Raw genomic sequence first — 21,218 nt, forward strand, 5'->3', positions numbered from 1 at the left:
CTTAAAGACAAATAACTGAGGAAACCAAGTGGAGGAAGTCTGTTAAGAAAATACAATTTATATTCAAAACTATATCTACTTTGCACTTTTGGCATAATATGCAAGGGCTGCTTATTGAGTGGATATATGCCAAAATCTTAGTTAAAGCTTTTGCAATTCTCCATCTGCCAGAATGAAAATTTGAGCTTCTGGCCTTGAAGAGCTGTGTAACAAAGATCCAGTATTAGAGAAAAGAGAGTATTTAAAAACTGAAATCAATTCACATTTCATTAATTCACATATGAAATAATGTATTTCATTATTATTCACAGCTGTTAATAGAATCTTGGGGTTCCTGGCTGGCTCAGTCAGTATAATGTGCAACCCTTGATCTTGAGATTGTGAGTTCAAGCCCTATGTTGGATATAGAGCTTACTTAAAAAAAAAAAAAATTGAAAAAGAAAGCTATTAATAGAATCTGAATTTTGGTATCTAATATGACTAAAAGCAGGTAATTAGGAGATACTGTGTAAGGAAACAAAGGCAGCAAAACCTTTTCCAAAACTAGCACAATAGTGATTTAATTCAATTTAATCCTATATTTAGAATTAAACTAGAATGATTTTATAATTGCAGTCAAGAATACCAAATACAGGGGCTCCTGGGTGGCTCAGTCGGTGAAGTGTCCAACTTCGGCTCAGGTCGTGATCTCATGGTTCATGGATTTGAGCCCTGCATCAGGCTCTGTGCTGACAGTTCAGAGCCTGGAGCTTGCTTCAGATTCTGTCTCCCTCTATCTCTGCCTCTCCCCCCTCACTCTCCATCTCTCAAAAGTAAATAAACATTAAAAAAAATGCCTAATACGTATTACAATCAGAATACATTTTTAGGGCTAAAATATAATTAAAGTGGCATTCTTTTTTAAAAAAATTTTTTTTTCAACGTTTTATTTTATTTTTGGGACAGAGAGAGACAGAGCATGAACGGGGGAGGGGCAGAGAGAGAGGAAGACACAGAATCGGAAACAGCCTCCAGGCTCTGAGCCATCAGCCCAGAGCCCGACGCGGGGCTCGAACTCACGAACCGCAAGATCGTGACCTGGCTGAAGTCGGACGCCCAACCGACTGCGCCACCCAGGCGCCCCTAAAGTGGCATTCTTGAGTTTCTCTCAAAAGCTTCAGATTGCAAACTGCAGTCATTCTTTTTATTGCTTCCCTTCACATTTAACACTTTTTTTAGTTTCATTATTAAAAATCCCTTAATATATATGTATACATGTCTTCAGAACAGAGCCAACTATTCAGTTTGGAAACCATGGATATATTCTTGGGAAAGTACTCCCAGTTAGTGGATAATGTTTTTGACCACTCTGTACTTTCGAGCTGGCTCCAGGAGCAGGGACAGGTATATAAACAACCTATTATTAAGCTCCATTCAATGAGTGTATTGATGTGGGTGCTTTAAATCATATGTCAAGAGGTATTAAGTTTGAAAATATAAAGACTGAATAGAAGAGTGCTTGGGAATGTAAATCAGAGCCAGGTGTGGACTATCTTAACATGTGCTATGGTTTTGGATTCAGTTCACCTATTCAGCTGACATTTATTTTTTACTCTATGTCAGGACAATGCTTAAGAAAATACATACATTCAAAATCAGTTCTCCTTTGTACATTTAGCTGTTTTTAAAGTGTGTGTGTGTATACACACACATACATGCCAACTTTTTACTAAATATCATAGTCCTTTCTCTCAAGGGGCTAGTTTAGTAGAGCAGAAAGTCTAAGTACATTGGTAAATAAATAGGGTGCAGTATAGACAAAGAGAATGGTTCATGGACTTGATGAGAAATAGGATGAAATGAAGGATACAACAGCTGAATTAGACTTGATAGATGAGGAGGGCTCACCAGAACAAGGACAAAGTGGGGTATTCAAGACAAAGGGTTTAGCATGAGTAAGGCGTAGGGGCTCAGGAAACTCTAAGTACAGTTGACCTTTGTACAACACAAAGATTAGGGACCCCTATGCAATCAGAAATCTGTGTATTGACTTTTGACTTAACTGCTAATAGCCTACTGTTGGAAGCCTTACTGATAACAGTCTATTGATACATATTTTGTATATTTATTGTATGTATTAAATACAGTGTTCTTATAATAAAGTAAGCTAGAGAAAAAATATATTAAGAAAATCGTAAATAGTGGAATACTACTCAGCCATAAAAAAGAATGAGGTTTTGCCATTTGCAACAACATGGATGGATGTAGAGGGTATTATGCTAAGTGAAATAAGTCAGAGAAAGACAAATACCATATGCTTTCCCTTATATGTGTAATCTTAAAAAAAATGAATAAAGCAGAAACAGACCCATAAATACAGAGAACAAACTGGTGCGTGCCACAGGGGAGAGAGATGGAGGGATGGGTAAAATGGGTGAAGGGGATTGGAAGGTACAGGCTTCCAGTTATACAATGAATAAGTCATGGGGATGAAAGGTATAGCATAGGGAATATAGTCATTGGTAATGTAATAGCATTCATTGTACAGTGAAGATGGTAGCTACAACTTATGGTGAACATAGCATAAACATAGAGTTGTTGAATCAGTATGTCATACACCTGAAACTAATGTAACATTGTATGTCAAGTACACTTCAATAAAAAAATTATTTTTAAGTTTTTAACAAAGAAAATCACAAGGAAAATTTAATTACAGTACTATACTACACTTATTGAAAAAAATCATGTGTAAGTGCACCCTTGCAGTTCAAACCCTTGTTGTTCAAGGGGCGGCTGTAATTCATTATGGCCAGAGCACAGGTACAGAGAAAAGGCTCCAAAGGCCAGCAGCAGGTAGATCTTGGATGGGGTCTTGCATCCAAGTCACTGGATTTCATTATGCACCAGAATCACCTATGGTGCTTGTTTAAAATGCACATTACTTATCCCCATTCTAATTCAGCTCCAGGGTAGGACCCTGGAATCTGAATTTTAAGGGCACTCTCTAAAATATTCTAATGCAGGAGAACCTGGGCCACATTTTGAAGAAGTATTACCATAGAGGGTGAAGAACCATTAAAGATTTTTTAGGGAAAAGGTAACAATTAGAAGAGGTCACCAGCAGGTCAGACTGGCCTTTTAAGATCAGTCTGGTGGTGGTAGTGAGGAAGCTGGATTGAAGAGATGAGAACCTAGAGTGCAGAATACACCAGATGACTGGCATGGGTAATGGGAGGGAGAGGATGCCATGCCATTCACCAAGGTAAGGGCCATGTTTAACCTAAATCAAGTTTCAACAAATACAAATATGAATGAAGATTTACCGTATTACTGCAAAAGTTCGTTTAAATAGCAAATTCTTCCTGAGGTTTCTGTGCTGTCATGGTTTCATTCCTGGCTATATTAATTCCCTCTTACTGATATCCAGCCTGGACATTTCTTATGAACTTCGAATCTACCTATGGACTATCTACCTCCTGGCGGTTATCTCAAACTCAACATTCAATATTGAGATTTTTCCTTTCCCAGCCAGAATCCTGGGAATTTAAGAGACCCTCCCTATCCCTCATATCCATCTAGTTATCTAAATAGGAATAGGAACTCCCTATTATAAATTCAAGCTCAGAAGATAAAGACAAATTGATATTCAGTAAACTCTTCACATTCAAGAATTTAATGTTCATAGTTTCAATGATTTCAAGTGACCCCGGGGATTCAGAGAATATAGTTCTGAAATTTCCCTCAGGCAAAAATCTTAACCACAGACTCCATGAGGCTGTTATACTTAACTAAGTTACTCAGCTAATGACTGAGCCTGGCTCAGCACTGACATAACTATGGCTTTATTGCTCTCTGTTTATCTGTTTATGGGGAAAATGTCCATAAAGTGAAAAGTATTAGAGTGAAAAGTACTATTCATGAAAAATTGCTCCCAAAGGAAAGCTAACTGATAGTGTTATGAAGGAAATAGAAAGATTTAAAAGCCTTTGTACCCTTAGTTATACAAGGTAGAGGTTTTGGATAAGCAGCAGGATGAATTTGGCAGTGGTTTATCTCAGATACAAATGAGCTTACCATATGCTTTACACAGAAAAAGGAAAATGAGTAACTGTTGTACTCACAGTTCCAACCAGTATAAAAACTAATCCTTGGGAGAAAGCTAAAGCTAGAAAAAGACAATTTAAAATATCATCCTGAGGATAGGCAATAGAATAGAAAGAAAAATCTAGAAACTGACTCACAGATAAATGGATACATAACTGGTATCAATGGATACCTGACAAAACTGTGTAACAGTGGAGCAAGGACATTAAATGGTGATTGGCCAATGGGGAAAAAAAAAATCATTCCCTGAACAAAAAAATGGAACATCAGATAGAAATACGTACTCCGATCACAACCAATACCACTTTGTACCCATTAGAAAGGCTAAAATGAAAATTAAGGGCAGTACCAAGAAATATATAACAATTGGGACAACCACTTAGGACAACTGGCAGTATCTCCTTACTAAAGGCAGATATGTATGTGTACCCTATGATCCCCAAATTCCACTCCTCAATATTCTGCCAACAGATGTATGTACTGCATGTACCAAATAACACATTAAAAAATGTTCATAGTGGCATAATCTGTAATATTCCCAAATCCAAGCCATCAAAATGTTTGTTAATGGCAGAATGGACACACTGTGGTACATTCATACAATGCATAACTCTATAGCAATGAAAAAGAAGTAACAGCTACTCATATGGTAATGAAGAAATCTCAGAAGCCCAAGAGGAAAGGTTCTCAGTGGCTGATCCTATTTTATTGCTGCATCTAGGTGGTAGTCGCACTCAAACGGGTATAAACTTTATGATTATTAGTATGATTTTTGCACTCTTCTGAATACGTTATATATTTTTTTAATGTTTGTTTACTTTGAGAGAGAGTGAGAGCGCAGGGGAGGGAAAGAGAGAATCCCAAGAAGGCTCTGCCCTGTCAGCAGAGCCTGACTTCAGCTCAAACTCATGAACCGTGAGATCATAACCTGAGCCAAAATCAAAACTCGGACACTTAACGGAGCCACCCAGGTGCCCCTGAATATATGTTATTTTTCAATGAAGATGTTCCAAGCAACTCCTTCCCAACGTAAAAATGTTTATAAATTATTTTAGTACCATATTATACAAATCATCAAGTACATGAAGGAGCTAAATTCGTTTTACAGTTATACTTTCAGTTTAGGGCGCCTGGGTGGCTCAGTCGGTTAAGCATCCAACTTCGGCTCAGGTCATGATCTCGCTATTTGTGAGTTCGAGCCCTACGTCGCGCTCTGTGCTGACAGCTCATAGCCTGGAGCCTGTTTCACATTCTGTGTCTCCCTCTCTCTCTGACCCTCCCCCGTTCATGCTCTGTCACTCTCTGTCTCAAAAAAAAAAAAAAAAAAAAAAAGTTATACTTTTAGTTTAATTTTTTTTAGGAAAATGATATGCTATAGAGGTGTCTGTGTCTTGTGAATGTCAAGGGTCCACTGTATTCGTATTTCCTTATGACCAAAACATATGGGAAAAATTTGAAATCCTAAGGAGCAAACACAAAGACCAATGAGCTTTAAAAAAAAATTGACGTGAAATGATAGTTTTATTTTCTCCTCTGCAATAATCCTTCTACTCAGGTAAGGTCACTCTCTTACTTTAGTCTTATAATTTCTTCTCTCTTTGTATAATTTTTTCAAAAGTTTATTTTGAGAGAGATTGAGAGAGAGGGGGGAGCCCAGGAGGGGCAGAGAGAGAGGGAAAGAGAGAATCCTAATCAGGCTCTGCGCTAACAGTGAGGCTTGAACTTAAGGACCATAAGATCATGACCAGAACCGAAATCAAGAGTCAGTGGCTTAACTGACAGAGCCACCCAGGCGCCCCTTTTATCTCTTTTGTATGCAGAGGGAAAATATAGACATCCATTAACTTTAATCCCTGGTGTTAGAATTCAAACTTGGGACACCTGGATGGGATCTATGCTCCAGTTGTAGGATGGGAAGAAACCAGTTCCCCCTTCCTAACCTTACCTCTGTTTGGTGTTTTACTGGATCTTATTAGGCAATAATGAGAAGGATGCCTAGGGCTGACACAAGGATAAGTATTAGAATTAGAAGTATTGGAATTCTTTAATTAAGAGATTAAACTCCATTCACACTCATGACTTAAACACTGGAAGGTGGATACTAACTCTAATTCCCTTGGAATAAGGAATGAAAAACCAAGACAAGTAGGCACTGTAAAATTGTTTCTGTTTTTTTTTTTTTTTAATGGCAGGTCAAATATCCTGAAACATACATATATTTTGATAGTCTTCTAATCCCACTTGAGTTCAAATATTAAAGTAACACACACACACACACACACACACACACACACACTCACGAGCTAAGAGAATTCAATATTGTTCCAAGGCACTTACTGAATCTCCATGACTAGATGAAAACAAGGACAATTAGGATGGACAATTAGACAGTATATAATATAAAAATAACTTTTTGCTTACAATTTACAAAATGTATTATTATTACAATCTTTGATCTCTGATAACCTGCAACGCTGGCTGCATGAATCCAGCAATTTTAAAATTCAGAAACTATTTTCTAAAACTTCAGGGCAAATAATTTACAAATAAGGTACACAAAGATTTAGACCATGCAGAAATTTCTTACATCTTCTGTTAATAATATTTTATGACTGCAACTTTATCAAATTATATACCTACTTGCCCTGTACATATACAAAATAATGCATACATGATAAAACATTAGCAAAAGAGTAGTCCTTAAACTCAATTTATCATAAAAGTATTACTATATTAACATGTCTACAAGCAGCGTGTAACAGGGTTAAGAGACATTAAGGCAATAATACTTGAAGTTACAAAATAAACCATATGTAATACTTTTTCCTAAGTGTAGTATAAGGCAGGTAGATGGTCCTAGCGAAAAAAAATACTAAGGCAACAATCTACACTGCTGTTAGTCCCACGTTTTTAAGATGGAATACTATAAATCTGGCTTTCAGTGGCACTTGAATTTTCCAGTCTAATTTAAAGTGTCTGTTAGCTCCCTGAATCATGTCCATTCTGAAGGTGGATCTCTTGGTCCTTTGGGTTTTCCACAGCGATTACGAAAACCTATAATCAAAATGCCATAGTGATTAGTGTTCAGAAATGTATTTTAATTTACTAAAAACTCTTAATTTGCTTTGGGTATTTAAGAACCTGAATAAATCATAGCACAGAGTTTGATAAACTTTGCCTTTCTAAGGAAAGCCTGAAACGATGGCAAATTCCCTTTTCTCATTCTTGCCAGCATTAACTACATAAAGTTTTTAAATTATTTAGTAAACAAATTACCAATATCTGTGGCCTCTGTTGGACTTTCTGATAGTTGGTCTTTCTTGTTACTGAAAATAGGTGGACATTCTGTACAAGTCTCTGTGTGAATACCTCCTGCTGGATGATCTAAAATGCAAAATAAAGATTGTTAATCACCATCATTTGTAGCATCATATATAGAATCCTCTAATGATTTTAATGTGTGTATTAAATTAAAAGAGCAAGTTTTCTCTCTTGGACATCATAATTTCAGAGGCCCAGATAAATATAAATGCAGTGATGAACACAGGAAATCATGTTAGGTGTTCTCAAGGGCACTTAGACATCTTCAGTGAGTAGTTCTGCAACGTATGGATTCTCCTTATGCTCTTAAAACTTTATTTAATAAACTTCAATCTTGCTATATTATATTTCCTTAAAGTAGTTATACTATGTGCCGATGTCCTAAGGCAATAATAGCAAGTGAACTGCTTTTATATGGAAATCAATGGCAATCAAGTTCATAGTTAATTGATGAACTACTGGCTTCTAACAGTAGTAATTCTTTGAAAGATTTACATCAATTACATTTTAGTTTACTTACTTAATCCCCAGTGCATAAGATTAGCAACAAAAGAAATTAACTACTATGATTTATTCTTTCACAACCATTATCATATCCTCTATAACTCTCTAAGAAATTTATGGAAACTTGGAATTCAAGTCAAATAATACATGACCCTTGTCCTTTGGTGCTTGTAGTTTAAACAGAGTTCAGGAAACTTTTTCTATAAAGGACTAGAAAATAAATTTTAGGCCTTATAAGCAACATACAGTTTCTGTCACCTCTTCTTCATTGATTTTTGTTTTTAAGTTTTTTTTTTTTTAATAAGTACTACACCCAATGTGGGGCTTGAACTCATGAGCCTGAGATCAAGAGTCGCATGCTCTACTGAATGAGCCAGCCAAAGCCCCTAAACAGTTCTTTAAAAATGTAAAAGTTATGGGGCTCCTGGGTAGCTCAGTTGGTTGAGCATGTGACTCTTGATTTCGGCTCAGGTCATCATCTTACAGTTCATGAGTTCGAGCCTGTGTCTGACTCCACGCTGACAGTGTACTTGGGATTCTCAGTCTCCCTCCCTCTCTGCCCCTCCCTTCTTCGCTCTCTATCCCTCTCAAAATAAATGAACATTAAAAAAAATTTTTTTAATGTAAATGTTATTTGTTCAGCTCAAGGTCAGAATAAAAATAAGTCAAGGCCTAGGCTAGTAGGAGAGACTGACAAGCGTATTATTGTAGTAGTGTGGTAAGTTTTACAGTAAAATGATGCAGAGTGCAATGGAACAGACAGAAGAGGTATGGAGGTGAAACCCAGTGGTGGTGAGCTATTCAAGGACTGGCTTCTAGGAAGAAATGATGACCTAGTCAAAAGGCCTCAGTTTTCTCGGTTAAATAAAAGGTCATCTACTGAACAAGAGTCAGTAGGATTGATTTCAGAAGAAAGTAAAGATTGGAAAACTCAAGGAAAATAGAAGGTGTGCCAGCTAGAGCGGATAAGATAACCAAGCAAAGCTGGGGGCCCAACTGTGGATGAAGATCCAGAACTGTAGGCTCATCTGGAAAACGGAATAATGTTCCCCAGCAGTATTCAGGAATCTTGAGGGATAAAATAAAATGGCACAGGAGTTAGGGGAAAGAAACTAGAGGATAATTTAGAGTAGGACTAGAGTAATGGAGGAATAGTATCTAGATTGGATACAGAAGAGAAACCAGAAAGTAGTTAACATACATTAGAAAAAAAAAAGATTCAAGGATCCACAATAGCAGCAGTATTAATATAATAAAGATAGTAGTAATACTATTGCTTCCATTTTGAGTGCCTATCATGTGCCAACCACAGTGTTTGATAGCCCATATATGTGGTTTAAATAAGTCCTCACAACAGTTTTTTAGGGTAGGTACTATTATTTCCATTTCACAGAGAAAAAAAAACTGAGGCTAAGATAAGGTAACTTGCCTGAAGTCATATAGTAAGTAGAATGGTAAAAAATGAAATTGTAAACCAGGTAGACTTGACTCTAAAGCCCTATTCTGTTCTTTTCCTTAAGTTGCCTCAGCTAGTAGACAGAGTATTAAAAATGTATAAGATGGAATGGAGCCCCATTAGTCAAAGATGCAGGGAGAGAGCAACTGAAGCAGAATGGAGGGTAAGGTAAGGGCAGATGATAGATAAACTGAGGGAACTGTACAGGCTAGGATGTTTTGTTGTTGCTGCTGTTTTTAATTTTTATTTTAGAGAGAGAGAAAGAGAGCACGTGAGTGGGGCAGAAGGGCAGAGGGAGAAAGAGAGAGAATCTCAAGGAGGCTCCACACTCAGCATGGAGCCGGATGCAGGGCTCGATCCCACAACCCTGGGATCATGACCTGAACTGAAACCAAGAGTCAGATGTGGACGGTCAACTATTGCCCCTAGGCTAGGATGTCTGATAAGCTGCTTTCATGGTCACTGATTTATAAGAATTAATAATAACTTGATGTATTTTACTATGATAGTACAAGTAATGTGGCAGAAAAATATTCTAACTTGGCATTGGAACAGTGGGTTGAGCTACATAATCTTATTGATCTTCATAAATGCGGAAGTCCTACAAGGAAGAATTCCAAAACAGTTTTTAGAGCTCCAGTTCAATAATCTAGGTTAATTTGGGACATTTATTCAAACCACTGTCAGATCTAGATTCTAAATGTTTTTATAAACAACAGAAAATAAAAATATTTTAAAAATAATTTCTTTCCTATTAGCCTGTAACTACCAATAATAAATGCTGTTACTTTCCAGATTAATAATAATATCTGATACAATAATTAATTTGAAATAATTATACTACACAGTTCAGGTTCTAGAAGTGTCCTACATATTCTCACATACAGAAATAACCAAGTAAATAACACACACCATGAGGCATGCTATTTTATGGAGATTAATCTCTCTCTCTATAACAGAAAGAAACAAAATCTAACTTACCACATTTTTCACTTCCAGGGGTTGTCAAGCCCTAAAAGGAAGACATTTTAATAACTATTACAATATATCTCTTTTAGAAGAAATAATAGAAAATGTGGTCTGTTAAGACTGTATATCCCAAGAAGTCAAGATCCACCAAAATTCTCAGTGTTAAAGGGAAAGAAAACAATGGTGTTTTCAATTAGGCTTAAAATTTTTAAATGTTACAGTATTTTATACTGGGAATAAAAAGATAGGGGAATTACTTTTTCCTTGTGGATGGAAACTGAAAATGCAGGAGCAACTACACAAAGGAACATACACACAACTCCCATTTTGCCCATATTCTACCATATTCATCAAATTATGATATACATTGTAACACATAAATAACATCATTATTACAGGTTACCACTATTTTATATATGCCAAGTAAAGTATGTTTCTTAATCATTGTAAGATGTGCCCTAATTTGGGGGATATTAAAATATGGGGGAAATATGAAAAATGTTAATATTGATGAAAAATGGTATAGAAACATGGCTAATATATTTAGCTGTCAAACATTTGCTGAATGTGAAAAGGAAACCTCATGTAACCAGACAAACCAAAGGATGGGACTATGTACTTAGTGTTATAATGGAAGGAACAAATTCTAAGAAAGTACTGTGACCCTGAAAATGTTAACTCCTGTTCCATTCACACTTCCAAAATGACTTAAAACATGGAGTAATTTACAGATTTTAAAAGCAGTCTAGGAAAATAATACTCTGTGATGGCCATATGTAGATCATGTTGCCCTTTTTAAAAATTTCAGATCTCACATTTTATGTAGGGTTTTCATCTGAAATCTTACCATAAGAAATGCTGATCAAAAGTTATATTTAATAGTCTTAAGGTGACAGTTATTAAACAACTATAAGATAAATTAACAAAAGAACAAAAATACTAAGTTATAGCTGTTCCAATCCCAAAAGGACTCACTTCAGGTATTTTTTGTTCGGACTGTTCCTGACTTTGAGGTTCACTCCATTCAGATCTCATAGGTGTATCTGAGAAAAATAAAATCTTACAATTAACATCTTTAATTCCTGAATTTCTTGCATTAAAGATGCAAAAACAGACCCTATAGATTTTTAGAAATGATCACTTCCATAAAATATTTTATTTCTATTAATTTAAGAAAATATAGTTTACTGTTATAAGCTCATGATAATGTATACATGTGGCAGACTTAGATGTATTTAGTAGTACTGAAGTATATGGCTTCACTTTCCACATTCTTGAAATCAGTTAAAATTAATAAAATATTGGTAAAAGGTAACTTAGGTAAAATTAGGGAGGACCCCACCAAGCATGAGACATTGTAAATATATTAAGCTGTTTCTGTACTCTTTTTTTTTAAGACGAGACAGAAAAGAAATATATTATCAAGACTTTGAAATATCACTTTCTCCCAGTTCTCAGTGATACTCATGTGGCCTTAAGTGTCCTTCAGTTAACACCAACTGAGTTGATGCCCAACTACAACCCAAATTAAATATTTACTTACCTAAACTGGCACCCAGTGAAGCAATTAATGTCTTTTAATAAATGCTATTTTTAATGAATGAAAACACACCAACTTACAAATACAGTTATAAATACATTTAAGTAAATTATAGTATCTAATATAAATGCAGCCATTTTAGCAATCTTAGCAAACAAAAAATATTTTAAAGTATTTTTCAAAAAAAATACTTATTTTTCATTCAAGGAGTTAAAAACATTTGTCAATATCAAGTCAAACCTTTTTTTGAATTTAATTATGCAGCTCAATAGCAACTAGACTAAAATAAGCCATGTTTTTCAGAGTTTATTACAGTACAATAATAAAAAAGCAGAAGAGACACTCACTATGTTCACTTGCTAACACAAAGGATTCAGGAGTTCTTTCAGGTAGGGGAGGAGGTGAATCTTCACTAACGTCAACATCTATATTAAATACATAAAATTCAGACAAATTATGAACTTGTTAAAGAATATTAACTCATTAAAAATGAACTTGTTATCTAAACTAATATAAGAGAGAAAAGTCATTTCCACAAGTATCTTAAGAACCAGTTTTTAGTGTTTATTTTTAAAAAATGTTTATTTTTGAGAGAGAACGCACGAGTGGGGGAGGGGCAGAGAGAGGGAGATAGAGGATCTGAAGCAGACTCTATGCTGACAGCAGAGAGCCCAATGCAGGGCTCGAACTCCTGAACCATGAGATCGGGACCTGAGCCAAAACTGGACACTTAACCAACTGAGCCACCCATGTGCCCCTAAGAGAAATCAGTTTTTAAAAATGCAAATAACAAACAAGAAATCCTCACTACTCAACTTGTTACCAAGTATTATTTAATGAGCAAAGCGGAATGAACTCATTCACTGCTGCTCAGAGAAAATGATTCCTGACTTTCCTGATACCCTGCAGACATCAGTCACTGTCCTCTCAGTCTGAAGACAGCCTTCAGTAGAAAAGCCAGTGGGCAAGGGACATCTCGTTTGGGCTTGCAGATGATGTTTTGAGTACACAAAGGAAACCTTTGGTCATTTGACTCAAGCCAGTGTTTCCCAAACTGGAATCAATTGCTTAACTCTCTTCCATGAGTTTTGCCATACCACATACCACCATCTGTCCTCTATTTTTTTTAATTTTTTTTTTTTAATACTCATTTTTGAGAAACAGCATGAGCGGTGGAGGGGCACACAGACAGGAAGACACAGGATCTGAAGCAGGCTCCAGATTCTGAGCTGTCAGCACAGAGCCCAATGTGGGTCTCAAACCCACAAACCCCGAGATCATGGCCTGAGCCAAAGTCGGACACTTAACCGACTGAGCCACTCAAGGGCCCCTGTACTATTTACTTTTTAAGTCCCATTCATTTTTAACTTAACTGTGTCCTTTGGTCATATTTTAAACAGTAATGACTAAAATGACAAATCTGAAGTGTTTGTTTTCTAATATAAAAGTATTACATTTTTTGAATGTTCATTTAATGCTTAAAATCTTGTGAACAGTGGCATATGACCTACTCTGAGAATACTGACTGAAGCCATATTAAAGCTTTTCACCAGTAAAAACAAAATTGGCTCTTGGAAAAGATAATGCACTAAGTAAGCCTCATCAGTTAGCCTTTCTGCATAGGGTAAATGCAGTTTCATTGGAGGTAAAGAAGGAAAATATGAGGATATAATTCCATGTGTGGGTTCTCCAGTTAGGGAGGATGGAGTGAAGAAAGGGAATGTAAGAATCCTGTATTATTTTGTCTGGGCCTTGACAACTGTTCTCTTTTTTAAAAATGAACAATCTTGCCATAATACCTTGCTATTTAACCATATCTGATAGGCTATGCATTAAAGAGACTGAAAATCAAAGCCTTTTCAGTTTTCAACTAGCATGAGCCAGGTATGATTGCTCTTGTCCTTCCTACATTTATTTAGCCAAAGACCCAAGAAAATACAGCCTCTGGGTCCTACTAAGAATTCCAGTCCAATATTTTGTATGTCAGTCACTAGTACTGGAACTCTCTCTTGCATATAAAGTGAAACCATTAAAGAACCATCCACCTTATCCAGTAGTAATAATCTGAGCCATCATCATTCTTCCCCTTGCCCTTTTATTATTAACAGCTCACAAAAAAAAGATAGCTGTTGGAAGGAAAGGATGCATAATTTTGGCACTCTGGTGCCATTTCATAATTAAGTGAACAAATCAGGAAGGACAGTCTTGCTTGGTTACATTAAGTATCTTTCAGAAATTCTATACCTCTTTTTTTCATGGCAGTCTTTATTCAACACTTTTATTTTCTAACTGTGGCTCATGCTTTTCAGCTTCATGTTTTTCTTTCAATCTCTGGACCACCTTTATGTTATAAACTTCTATTTTAGAGGTTATCAAAAACAGAGACTTCACATTTTACACAGGTTTTTGCAAATCATAACACTAAATGGGGACTCAGTGTAGCCAAGTTTGAGAAATCTTTCAGGAGGCTGAAGTCAATATTAAAATCAAAATTCATAGCCAGTAATTTTTGCCAGGCAATAACTTATGCAAAAGGTTTTTAGGTATCAAAATAAAATTGTTCTAACTCCCTAGCAAGTTATAAAACAAACAAGGAAACAAAAATCTAATTCTTGTGCCAATGGTTCATCTACAAAGTAACTAGTAACATCAAAAACAGGACTGCTTGCAGCACAGAACACTAACACAGGAAAATCTTCAGTTAATACCAGACTCATGTAGCATAGTTTAGATAGGGCAAAAAGAAATCAAAAGTCACATTTAGAACTATCTTTGCTTTGAAATACAAATAAAATGCTGAGAAGTGAGCTAGTATACAACAGGATGACTTAAATATCCTTATACAGTACTTTGCATTATTTTTTAATGTTTATTTTTGAGACACACACGCACACACACACACACAGTGCGAGTAGGGGAAGGGCAGAGAGAGGGAAACATAGAATCTAAAGCAGGCTCCAGGCTCTGAGCTGTCAACACAGAGCCCCACACGGGGTTCCAAACTCAGGAATCATGAGATCATGACCTGAGCCAAATTTGGATGCCTAAGCGACTGAGCCACCCAGGCGTCCCAGTATTTTGTATTCTGAAGGAAATTTTTCTATTATCACCGAAAGACTGGTCAGGTGGCAAAAACTTTTAATGAGCATATCATATCTTGCATCCTTCCTGCCCTCACACCAAAATTCTATTTCTACCAATGGTTAAAAAAAAAATGTATTTCCTAGGTACAAGATAGATGCATGCTTGATATACTTCAAAAGCCCAAAATAAAAATTTCTCATCAACCCATTTTCTTGTGTAGTTACAACTTGGCAGTTATTTTTCAAGCTCTGAATTTGAGGAAGAAAAAGATATTAACAGTCTTAAATTATGGCAAACTGGTAAAGTAATATTTACTGTGGTAACCATTATCTTCTGAAGATCCTTCAAATAACAGAAGAATCAAGACTACAGATTATAATGTAAATTTAAGAAACTACCTTAGATTCTCATTTACTCTACCATATACATTCTCAAGATTAAAAAACACAGTATGTGTCAGCTGGGGAAAATAAAAGCACCATAGTACAGGTAGTACTTATTAGGTCAGGAACAGAAAAAGTTAACATTTAAGTTCACAGTACTTATTTGGTTGCACATTGTAAATACCAGCCTAAATATCATGACCTTTGGTCATGACCAGAGTCCACTGACAAGTAAATGACCACTGATAATCAATCTACCAGTAAATAGCTTTCGTGTTTATTACATTTGCTCTCAACTTTATGGTCTGTTTAAGAAGGCAGCCAGGATGATTTTAGTGGATCAAAGATGAATTTTAAGAACCAGTAATACATCTTGGGAACCAAGTGCACACATCCTCAAAAGCTAACACAGTTTAAAAAAAAGTCAATTAAGTAATAGTATCAATGACGTAGATAAGGATATATCCCATTCGCTACTAACTGAATTAAATTTCCCATATTCTGCTGAGTAGTTACAGTTTTGCTTCTTGGTTCATCTTAGAGGTAAAAGCAACCTCACGTGCAAGTATAAAAGGTGTTGTATAGTTTAAAAAGCATTAAACGATGATGAACTAGTATTTGTGATAAACATGGATGAAATTAAATGCCCACCGAAGCTGTCTGATAATATTTGTTACTTGAAGCAGTTCTATCTTCCCTAAATTATTTCTAATTATTCAGTCAGATAAATTTTTGACCCACATAAAATACTAAAAACTATTAACATAGGAGGGAAAACTAAAAAGCACAAAAATTTTCACTCACAACAATTGAAATACCTTGCAAACACAAAATCTAGTAATGCAATTAATCAAATTAAGGTAACAAAGCTTAGTTTATTATTAGTTTTTAATAGAAACCTTTAAAAAAGTATCTAAAATAATGAAACTGTGCTGTAGATTCTACAGTGAAATGTGGAACAAAACAATTAATTGATATAGTGCTTAGAACAGTGACTGTAACACAGTAAAAATATTTAAGTGTTAGATACTGTTATTACCTTTTTCAGCACCTGAATGTATTGTTCCTGCTATATCATGTCTAGCAATGGACATTGGCAATACTTTCCTTGTAGAAATGCTTTCAGTACTAGTGGCAGCAGAAACTGTGGCACTTGCTGTTGAAATACTAGTTTTATTCTTGGTCATGGCACCGTCAGAGTTCCTTTCATCTGAGTCCGAGTCATCAGAGTGAAGAGGATTAGTAAAACTGAGGGGTGCTCTAAAGAGAGGCGAGCTGTTATGATGATCTGCAGGATCATGGGTGTCAACTGGTGTTGTGGGGCTTGGTGTTAAACTCACAGTTTTCATCGTTTGACAGTGGAGATCTGAGGGTTTGCCTTCAGATGACTCAGGCATGGGTAGGGTATTTTCAGGTCCATGAAAAGACCACATTACATGTCCTTTCTCATCAAGAGGCAAGCGGTCTGGCCTTGGAGGTGTGCCTGAATTCTTCTGTGATTCTTCTGGTGGAACACCCGGAACTTTATTTGACTGTGTTGCGCTGCAGTCCACACAAGAATTCTGAGAAATATCATCTACTTTAAGATCCCCTGAACTCAATTCCTGGGACTTAGAGGTTTTATCAGCTATACAAGGTGGAGTCGATTTAATTTTAATTGCATGTCCCCTATTCAAGAGTGTGTTCCCATCAAAACTTTTTGGTCCCTCTTGGAGGGGGACCTTCTTAATCTCAAAACTTAAATTTCGCTCCAATTTTTTATCCATCTGTTCAATAGCTGGTTCATTTTTCCCTGGAAGTTCTGCTGACTTATTATAGTTTCTGTTGAGGTCTGTTGAATGTTGTTCTGATGAAACCATGTGCAACACTGGCTTTGGATGGTATCTGTCATTGTCCTGCCACACAGTAGTGACTGTTGGAAATGCTGACGGGGGAGAAGGTGTCAAGATGGGTGGCACTGGATGAGGTTCTGGTGGCTGAAGTATTTCTTCCTTGGCATCCCCTTCAACAAGGCAACTGAAAACATTAATAAAAGGGCATCATAAGAATGCTCATCCTTTCATGAATAAAAAATTATAAACTGTCAAAATTTAATGTTTAGTGAGGCAATATAATACTGTTTACAAATACAAGAATTTTCATGAAAAACGGGTCTCCTCCCACAGCCCTTCAGTTACCCAGAGACATCAACTTTCAGCCTTTTTAACAGCTGCTTCTAAGATTCACCTCCATTATTTCAAAATATTTCAAAATTCATAAATTATCTTTTTTCCATAAATTGTTATTTCTTGACCTATTTCACACATTCTCCATTATCTTCCTGCTAGGTATCTTTTCTATCTTCCCAATACTGTTACAACTTTTAGCTAGTTCAATCTTATCAATATCGATATCATTCTTACCCATGACACTATGATTTCCTATCTTTTCTTATACAACCTCTTATTTTTCTCTAATAATTGCCATATGTTTCTGATGGCTCGGTTCTCTATGCATCATCAATAATTTAGCCCTTCTTTTTTCTTCCACATTTATACACCTCTTCCCAGTTGGTCATGAAACACACTATAGGTAATTATCAATACCACACACAGTCCCTCTTAGGCTTTTAGGTCCTTGGTGCTCGAGCTCCAGTGTGTACCACTGACTACCTAGGCCCCACAGAGCTGACGTTCTCTCCAGTAGGACTCTCCTATTTTCCAGGTCCCATACATAAGGTACACTTCCTTGTTTTGGTGGTTATATCCTGCAATTTCTTAAGAACTACATATGGGAGGCAAATTTCTTGAGGCTTTTTATATTTGAGTATTATATTTTCAATATTATTGATTTTTTGAAAATATACATAATTTTAGATTAGAAATAATTTTCCTTCACAATTATGTAATTCTGATTCCTGCTCCTTTGAATGTGAACTGTGTTTTTTCCCTCTCTTGGAGCTTTTAGGTTCTTTTTTGTTCTTGAGGTTCTACAGTTTCACCATGGAACTTTCAGAATCCATTGTATTATAATTTTTTTTTATCTACCAGATTGGAAACTTTCTTTTTAAGTTTATTTATTTGTTTTGAGATAGCGCATGCACATAAGCGGGGGAGGAGCAGAGAAAATCACAATCAGTGCAGAGCCCCATACGGGGCTCAAACTCACAAACCGTGAGATCGTGACCTGAGCTGGAATCAAGAGTCGAAGGTGGGGTCCCTGGGTGGCTCAGTCAGTTAAGTGTCCAACTCTTGATTTCAGCTCAGGTTCGTGAGTTCGAGCTCCACACTGTCAGTGAGGAGCCTGCTTGGGATTCTGTCTCAAAATAAATAAGTAAAAACTTAAAAAAAATAAAAATTCATGTTCTTTAATACTGGAAATTTATCTTACTATCTTTTTTCTACTTTGTATTATCTCTATTTCATCTAGGTTCCTTTTTTTCCTGCTTATTTAGGTCTATCTTTCATGTTAGAGATGTTGTCAAATGCCTGATCATCCTGGTTCTGTTCTTAAAGAATGGAGTATTATAAATGACTGGAAGATCTATACACATTATGTAAGAGGGAGGTCTTGAAGCTTGTGGCTTAGAGGTCATGTGGACTGAGTACAGCCTTTCCAACAATATTGGTGGGCCACAACGAGTAAAGTGTACATTTCATCTCTTGAGCTAGTTAGTTTTTCAAAAGGGAGGTTCTCCCACCAGCAATCTGAGAGCAAAGGACCTGGAGGATGTGACCATTCAGCATAAAAAATTCCTGTTTTCAGTAAGGCACTACAACACCACCATCAGTTGGATCTGATGTCCTTGAATCCAAAGACCCGCCCCTGGTTCAGCCACTCCAGAGTAAATCCTTCCTGTGTGTCCAAATGTGAGAGAGGCAGTCATTTGCTCAATTTGATGTAAGGAATCTGGGGTTCTAAATACTCTTAATAGAAACACTCAAGTCTCCTTGTTTTTAGTCCCATCCTACACACTAGTCTTAAGGGGGACCTCCAATTTCTGAGGTTTTCTGAGAGTTCTTTGGAGAATCATGTTGATTCTTGTGGGCTTCCCCCACCTACAGGAAAGCAAGTTTTAGCTTTCCCTGTTCTGTTAGTCCCTTTACATTGGTTGATAAGCTTTCTACTTTCCACAGTTCTATAATCATCCTTCTGCTGCCATCCCTCTCCAATTTTGTTTTCAAAATCTTCATACATTTTTATGTTCCTTCACAATAATTTTAGGAAGTTTAGGGAGGGACCAGAGTTAAATGTGTTCAAACAGCCTTATTTAACCAATAATCTTGTTAAGTACTTTTGGAAACAGTGTGCAGGATGTTGAAAATACACAATAAACACATTCTTAGCTACTCATATTTTTAAAAAGCTTTACTGAGGTAGAGTTGATGTACAAAAAACTATACATATTTCATGTATAAAATCTGATGAGTTTGGACATATGCATATACCCATGATACCATCACCACAGTCAAGGTAATAAACATATATCATCACCTCCAAAAGTTTCCTTGTGTCCCTTTGTGGGTTTTTGTGGCTACTCAAATTTGATTGGTAATTACACTAACAGATTTCTTCCTTATCCTTCTTTGATTTAAGGTTGGTTGGAACAAGGCTTAAAACACTTAAATAGCACTTTCATGTACACAAAAATTGGAAGCCCAACCACAAAAATATATATGCTACAAATGGATTTTCCACTATAGTAACCAACACTCATGTTTTTACTAGATATTCTGATATATGACTTGCATAATTCTTATTGTAAATACTGGTTTTAATATCCTCTGTTTTGAGGAAGGCATAGATTTCACTTCTCAAAAACAAAGCAAACCATTCAGGACCTACCACATGCGAGGCATTATACCAGTACCAGAAGAGGACAGAACAATGAACACAACGGTTCAGAAAAACAGTGAAGGCTCAGAACTTCACACTAAGACATTTGGACTTTATAATAATAATAAATTATATTTAATTTGTTTGACCAAGTCTTAAAATGAGTGACTCTATAATTTGTTATGTTACATAAAATCAGAAAATTACTTTTCTTACAGTAATTTAGGCTGGATTCCATATGGGGTGGAAACAGTAAGGGAGTGAAGAAAATGACTACCAAAAAATTAGAACAGAACACTTTCAAAACAAAAAGGAGGTAATACCATATAATGAAGAAAACATTACTGGACTAGAAGATAGACTTGTATTCTTGGTTGAACTCAGCTAGCCTATTCACATCAGTTCCTTTGGAAAACAGCTATTAATATCCCTGTGATCAAGATTACTGTAAAAGTCACTGTGTTCATGACATCACTTACCACTCTGACATATCACTGACTATCTACAGAATGAATAGAGAATACATGGCAATCTAAACAAGGAAGATGAGAAAACATAAATATAGGTGTTGTATCAATGCTAATGATTACTTTTGATATAATGATTAACTTAATAAAAAAAGGTTTTTTTGATGTCTTTATTTTTGACAGAGAGGCAGAGAGAGTGCTAGCAGGGGAGGGGCAGAGAGAGACAAGAGACACAGAATCCAAACCAGGCTCCAGGCTCTAAGCAGTCAGCACAGAGCCTGAGGCAGGGCTCGAACTCACCAACCTTGAGATCATGACCTGAAGAGAAGTCGGACTCTTAACTGACTGAGCCCCCAGGCACCCCAATATAATGGTTACTTTATATTCTATATAGCTTAAACTTTGGAATTGAGAAAGATGTTCTACTTGTGTTTATCCTTTATTTCTTGGTTTTATTATATATTCTGACCCCTATCAATAACTTTTTAAAATTATGCCTGAGATCAAAAGTATTTCTAAAGTGAAAAGAAATAACACAAGAATTAGAGAACTATAGTAAGCATGCATATTTTTGCATTTTGACAAAATCTACCGTT

The 21,218-nt window shown here is 36.1% G+C and overlaps 1 protein-coding gene across 6 annotated transcripts in view; it reads right to left on the minus strand.

Moving 5' to 3' along the window:
* Positions 1 to 6,459: 6,459 nt before the first annotated feature.
* Positions 6,460 to 21,218, minus strand: part of PTPN12 (protein tyrosine phosphatase non-receptor type 12) — a 103,333-nt gene continuing 88,574 nt past the window's right edge. For all 6 annotated transcript variants that reach the window (XM_086696843.1, XM_086696844.1, XM_086696847.1 and 3 more), the window contains 6 exons: positions 16,380 to 17,356; positions 12,221 to 12,298; positions 11,309 to 11,376; positions 10,346 to 10,376; positions 7,360 to 7,467; positions 6,460 to 7,137 (listed from right to left, as the gene is read on the minus strand). In XM_086696843.1, coding sequence (XP_086552969.1) covers positions 7,076 to 7,137; positions 7,360 to 7,467; positions 10,346 to 10,376; positions 11,309 to 11,376; positions 12,221 to 12,298; positions 16,380 to 17,356 — 1,324 coding nt within the window. In that variant the 3' untranslated portion in view covers positions 6,460 to 7,075. The remainder of the gene's footprint in view (positions 7,138 to 7,359; positions 7,468 to 10,345; positions 10,377 to 11,308; positions 11,377 to 12,220; positions 12,299 to 16,379; positions 17,357 to 21,218) is intronic.

Source organism: Puma concolor, chromosome A2 (genome assembly GCF_028749965.1).
Source record: "Puma concolor isolate L17-30 chromosome A2, mPumCon1.1.hap2, whole genome shotgun sequence".
Taxonomy (NCBI): domain Eukaryota; kingdom Metazoa; phylum Chordata; class Mammalia; order Carnivora; family Felidae; genus Puma; species Puma concolor.